The 6933-nt window shown below is 32.8% G+C and overlaps 1 protein-coding gene across 1 annotated transcript; it reads left to right on the top strand.

Annotated features, from left to right (window-relative positions):
• The first annotated feature begins 390 nt into the window (after nt 1-390).
• Nucleotides 391-3920, top strand: LOC127086228 (uncharacterized). Its single transcript, XM_051026946.1, has 14 exons — nt 391-630; nt 709-813; nt 891-950; nt 1032-1139; nt 1234-1317; nt 1395-1513; nt 1606-1707; nt 2031-2147; nt 2516-2581; nt 2689-2755; nt 2974-3027; nt 3120-3209; nt 3298-3339; nt 3443-3920. Exons 1-14 carry the CDS (start codon nt 607-609, stop codon nt 3548-3550), a joined length of 1146 nt encoding a protein of 381 aa, XP_050882903.1. The 5' UTR covers nt 391-606; the 3' UTR covers nt 3551-3920.
• Nucleotides 3921-6933: the final 3013 nt, after the last annotated feature.

Below are 6933 nucleotides of genomic sequence, written 5' to 3'. Positions count from 1 at the left end.
CATGCGCCAATGCTATTGACACTTCCTCTTCTTGCTTAGGGGGTGCGTCAATTCATATGACGTATCCTCTTTTAAAAGTGATTATTTTGGTTTTTTTTTTTGAATTATTGATTTTTTTATTAAAAAAATGATTATTTAAAAAAAAAATCACTTTTATGTGTCATTCTCAATCTATTTTATATTTATAATAATAAAAAATGTATTAATAATAGTAATTCTTTAATAATATTTAAAACGGAAGGAGATTCTAGAAAAAGTAATATTTTTTTTACCATTTTGTTATCTTTCCTAATATGTGCGTAAAAATGTTATATCTAAATTTATATAAAGTATTTTCTGTTTTTGGCAAGTTATTCTATGTTTATCTTGGAATATTTGGGTTTGGAGGATAGTGGAGTACGATGATGTCCCTATTTTGTCGAGGAAGTAAGTATCACGATGTTTGAAGAAAACTTGTAGCGTGAGTCCACTCCTACCTTTCTTCACTCGGTTCTTTTCTTTCAACTTTCTCCTTATTCTTATTCTCTGCCCTTTCCGATCCTATCCAATAAAAACAATAACTGCAACCCTTTCTTCTTCTTCTTCTTTGACTTCAACATAAATAAAATGAAGGGTTTTGATTCTGTAACCGTAAGTTCTCTATTCATTATTTCTTAGACTACACAATTCACCAATCAACTAATCGCTATGATGTCTCTGTGTTATCAGGATCCGAAGAATAGATTCTTCCTATGGACCATCCTTGTTCTAGTCTCCTTGATTTGCGCAGCTTATTTCCTTGGTAATGGATTATCTCAAAACGAATACAAACAAGTATGTACTACTACTTACTACTTCATACTCTTCTCTTGTCTCTCTGTATATACAATTCTATACTATTTTCATCGCAGAGATTCGCAAGATGGGGACTCATTTATTCAACACCGATTACAAAGTCAAATGCATGCAAGGTTTATTTTTTTTCTCTATTATATATATCATTTTCATATTCTGATTGCTTCTAATTCTCTTCCTCTTTTCAATTTTCCTAGACACCATGCCGTCATCCTTCTGGAACTCATTCCTTGCCTCATGGAATTCTTGCTACAACATCTGACTTGGAAACAAGGCCCTTATGGGCCTCTGCTGCTCCTAACAACGTATGCTAATTTCTAATCCCATTCTTTTATTTATTTATTCAATCCAATGCATACTAGTTCATTCTTACTTTTCTTTTCAATTCTTTTCCTTCAGAGAAATTCAAAACATCCACTGAATTTGTTGGCTATTCCAGTAGGAATTAAGCAGAGACAAGTTGTAGATAAAATCGTCAAAAAGGTGACTCTTGCTTCATTAACACATAATTTAACTTTGATCTCAAACTCATATGTGCTGACTCGAATCTCTCGTGGCAGTTCCCTTCAAGTGATTTTGTTGTCATGCTTTTTCATTATGATGGTTTTGTCGATGGATGGAAGGATTTGGCTTGGAGCAGCCGAGCCATACATGTGTCTGCTATAAATCAAACTAAATGGTATAATAGGCTCTTTATGTTAATTTCTTTATCTATTTCTACTTCTACATCTCTAACTATTCAACAAATTATTTCTCTCTATCACGGCATAGGTGGTTCGCAAAAAGATTTTTGCATCCAGACATAGTTGCCGACTACAATTATATATTTCTCTGGGATGAGGACCTACTTGTCGATAATTTTGATCCGAAAAGGTAAGGCACTTGTGTCTTGCTACCACTCCTCTATTGTATATACACTTGCAACATACAATTATTACTTTTTATATGTGAATCGTCTCCGTATAACACATGAAGCTAATGCGGCTTTTTTGGTTAAAGAATTTCATGTTTCACCATTGGTGGATAAATTGAATTTCTGTTGCCGAGACTTTGTACATAACCATATACCCTACAACCAGTTGTGGCAACAAGAATCAGATCATAGCTGACTATATTTGACATGTTGTTCATTCTTTTTTTTTAAAGTGACAATTATTTTATGCCCTGTGTGTTTGATTTGTTGGTTATATGGTTAGGTATATAGATATTGTTAAAGAAGAAGGGCTAGAGATATCACAGCCTGCACTGGATCCTGGTAAATCAGAAATCTATCATCCACTCACAGCTCGTATACAAGGATCCAAAGCCCACAGGTTAACCTCTACGTCCTTATTATCTATCATATAACCAATGCAGTGCTCGACGATTCAACTGGATTATTACTTTGTTCCTTGTCAGCTTGTAGGTTATATTTTAGAATACATGTGCACACAGTTATAAGAAGGAAATTGGATTCTCTACCATGTATATGTTCCAAAACTTTTCATATTTGTTTAAGTGTACTTCTGCAATGAGCTTTTGTATCTTTTGTTCAAATAATTTACAGTTCCCTTAACTTCTGGGAACTGTAATTATATTTATGTTTTGCTAACATGTTCTGTTTGATTTCTTAAGTAATTATATTTATGTTTTGCTAACAATTGCTAAAATTTTCCGTTGGAATTATGATGTCTGTGTACAGAAGGTATTATAAGACCAAAGGTAGCGGAAGGTGTGATGACAGTAGCACCGCTCCTCCTTGCGTAGGGTAAGAAGTTAAACTATGCCATGTGATTTTCTCTTAACTGGATCATTAAATGATTTGTGATGTCAAATAGAATTTTTAATTTAACATGTAAAGAACTTGTTTTGCAGGTGGGTGGAAATGATGGCACCGGTGTTTTCTAAAAAAGCTTGGCCATGTGTATGGCATATGATCCAGGTATGGATAAGAATAACTAAGTTATCGTAGTACAAACCATACATATTTTGAAAGTTAAGATACTTATATTTGAAAATTTTCATCCTTTTCTTGTTATTCAAGTAACCTTGTTAACAAATAACAGTTAACATCATGTACTGAGAAGAAGGTTTGTCCAATCTTGAATTCTGCATGGTTTCGGTTACTGTTAATCATGTTAATCATGTTTATGTCTGCAGAATGACTTAATCCACGCCTGGGGACTGGATAGACAGTTCGGTTACTGTGCACAGGTAACTTTCTAATCCGACAACACTTTATTCATGGCCTATGTATATATCAAAATCCTTCCGGTCTGGTTAGTCATATGCGAACAATATTGCAGGGCGATAGAATGAAAAACATCGGTGTGGTGGATGCTGAGTACATAGTTCATCTTGGCCTGCCCACTCTTGGGGGATCTAATGGCAATGAGGCGAGTGATTTCATTTGGTTTGTGTGATTAAAATGACACTGCGAGTCTAAACTATTAATTAACAAACGGATTGTGTTTTGGTTTGCAGACGTTGGCAAATTCCCATAGAGATGAAAGTGATAGACCTAAAGTAAGCATGTTTATGAGTATAGATGTATTTACACGCCTAATTGCAGCTTGTCCTATAATTAGTTAATTAAGAAAGGAGTTAATATTGTATTACATGATTGCAGGTGAGAATGCAGTCATACATTGAAATGCAGATATTTGCGAAAAGATGGAAAGATGCAGCAAACAAGGATCAATGTTGGATTGATCCATATCAAGAACAAGCAAATTAGTCGGTGAAGTTTGTGTTCAATTTTTTCAAAGTGGGGCAAGTGAGATAGAGCATATCAGATTTTGATGATGTGTGAAGAAGTATTGTACCTTCCTTTAGTGATTTAAGTAATTATTTCATTCTTCCCTTATATATATAGGTGTACATAAGGGTGGTATAGGAGGAGTGACAGAAAAAGTTTTAGTCCATAGTTATTTTTTGGCCCTTGTGTAGATGATAGGTTACATGACCAAAATATTATAACGTTGTTATTATTGAAATTGGGATGATTAAGATTTTCTGAGCTCTAAATGTTGGTTCTATTGAGTTGAAATGATATGTGTGATGTAGAGAATGCAATGCAAAAAAAGATAAATAAAATGGTGTATTAACTTGTGTTATAATTTTTTTTAATTTAAGAGAATTATTTTCTATTTTACACACAACCGGTGAATTCAATTCAATGACTAAATTGTTTCAAATGAAATTTAATTAAATATTAAATAGAATAACAAATTAAAACAAACTCAATCCAATTTATACATCTCTAATTATTATAAATATTTTTTAAATTAAATATCATGAATTCAAACTAAATGCATTATATTATGTATATTTAATTGTATAAAGAGTGAGCGGAGGGATGTTATTGTATTTGTAGTGGTTTAACCTTATCATTCTTATTTTTATATGTATTGATATAATGTAACTTTGTCATTTCCAAATAGTGACTATAAAGACCTATCTTGGATTTTGTTATTTCAACATCATTTCAAATCCCGCGCTCTCTAAAGAGGAACAAATTGTTTTCATTGGACCAACACGAACACTATGTTGGTAGGTTAAAGACGAACCTATTAGCTTTTTGATCCCAATTTTCGATAAAACCAACTTATTTCATGAAATAGGAATAACTATATTACTATATTACTATAAGATTAAATTCTTCATACATATATTACTCTCTCGAAAAATAAATAAATACACGAATTAGGAATAATTATATTGCTATTTATATTACTCTCTTAAAATAAATAATTTCACAAATCATATTATTAGTTTGAAAATTTGAACTCAGCATTTCAACATGAATGTGTGATATAAATGTATTAGAAAGTTAGAGTGTAAGATAATCAAATTATATTTTTGACATATTAGTCCTTTTGATAGAGGTGGTTAATTCGACCCACTCCAGGGACAATGAATTCAACTTGTCTATCAGGTGTTTTAGGATTTAGCATGTTCTTGAATCTAAGGATAAGATGACTTAGAAGCATCTTTGAGCCAAACCATAAGTTTCGACGGGAGAACTCTTCAACATAAACAGTTAGAGGATTTGAAGACAATTTCAACAATGGTAGCAATTTAAGACAGTTCAAGAACCAAAGACACGTGGAAGACAAAAGCCCACATAACAAGATACATGTCGAATCCTAGAGAAGTAACTGTTGTCGGCGGTTATTTATGCACATAATATATAAGTAAATTTACTTCTTTACATTCTTATCCAGTTTCTATAGATTCAACGATAAAACCTTTTAGCACAAACATATTTCTCAAACATTTCACACAAATATTCTTAGGATTTTTTCGAGTTTAATCCTTTAAGTGAACTAAAATTTGTGATTGTTTACTAAAAACAATAGTAAACAAATAGGACGCCTAGTGGGACGTTTTGTATAAAATTTAAACTTTTAAAAAGAGTATATTACTTTTATAATAGTTTGTGGTCTTTACATCTAAATGTTGTCATATGTTGAGTGTTTATGCGTCTAAGGAGTGGTAAATTTGTTAGTATGACTCGAGCATCATAAATCCATCCCCTCGTGGAGTTCCTCCTCCCCGGGATAATGCTCCAAATATAAAAAAACAACCAATTTGAACGATGGTTGGTGGTATAGGCACTTCAATAACCATTGGAGTAACTGCTCCTATTGTGAGTCTGATATTGGGTTCGACTGCAACACCAGAATGGTGATACCACCTCTAACTAATTTTCCTATTAATCACGTGGTTACATAAACCACCGTAGGAGATTATATGCCTCCACTTATGTCAAGTTTTACATTTCCCCTAGTGGTAGGGAGTATCCATATGGCATGAAAATGACATGTGCAATGATGGCAGGCCTATAGACTAACGCGTCAATGTACACATACAATGCAATGGAAGTTGCATCTCCTTTCCATTCGTACATGGCACCAAGGTATGATATAAGTAGTCCTGGTCGAATGGGTCAATCTCATGGAGGATTAGGATACATCCCTCAATTTATGTCGCCTTTAACTAACAATTCTTTATTGGTTATAAGGCAACAAATAAATGATAGTAACCATGACATGGTTAATATGCTTACCCAACAAATTGAAACGATGTTTAATTCTTTAATAAAAAATACCAATCAAAGTTACCAGCAGTTAGCACATCAAGTGAGTCGAATTGCTTACTTCTTTGGTGCTCATCCAACGCCAGTTCAACTAGTTCCTAACCAATTCGAACAACCTATACCCAGTATAGTTAAAGATGTGATGTTGATACGCAGGAAGGAAGATGCAAATAATATAGTAATGAGAGTCCAATAAAATAGGAAAAATAATATAATCAACATGCTTGAACAAATTCTAACTTAAAATGGTCTAAATATAGGTCTTTATAGGCCAAATTTTGTGTCTCAATTATCTGAATATGTCATGCAAATTGAACTCCCTAAAGGTTGAAAAATTCTCAAGTTTACCAAATTTGCAGGTGACACTAGTGAATATATTGTCGAACACACCGCTATATACCATATAGAAGCCAATGATCTGACTAATAAAGAAAACCTAAGGATGGAATACCTTTCAAACTCTTTAAATAATAATGTTTTTACATGGTTCACCATTTTTACCCCAAGTTCTATACATTATTGGAATCAACTAAAGAGAGTGTTCTATGAGCAAATTTACATAGGTCTATCAAAAATTAGCCTGAGAGAATTAGCCAGTGTGAAACAAAAATCGTCTGAACTCATAAATGATTATCTCAATTGACTTAGAATGATTAAGTTAAGATGTTTTACTCAAATTCCTGAACATGTGGATTAGACTATTCCATTAGGAAGAAGTTAAATTCTCAATACCTAAGGGATATGATCCAATTAGTAGATAAAGTTAGACAAGTCAAACACATAAGAGAAGAAAAGGCTAAAAAATAAAAAATAAGGATAAATTGACACCCTAGAAAAGAAACATCGTAGTTTTTGACTATGTCAAAGAAAACGAGGTTAGCCTAGAAGAATTCAATCTGGTGAAATTTTTTATTTTTTGGTTGCTGATGGTCAAATCATAGTACCAAAAGACCTAAAGACTCTACCATTAGACCAAAGGAAGAAGAGACATTTTTGTAAATATCATAATTTTCTTGGTC

This window comes from Lathyrus oleraceus, chromosome 1 (assembly GCF_024323335.1).
Source record: "Lathyrus oleraceus cultivar Zhongwan6 chromosome 1, CAAS_Psat_ZW6_1.0, whole genome shotgun sequence".
Classification (NCBI taxonomy): Eukaryota; Viridiplantae; Streptophyta; class Magnoliopsida; order Fabales; family Fabaceae; genus Lathyrus; species Lathyrus oleraceus.
Note: the sequence above shows the minus strand (reverse complement) of the source record. Positions and strands in the feature narration are given on the sequence as shown.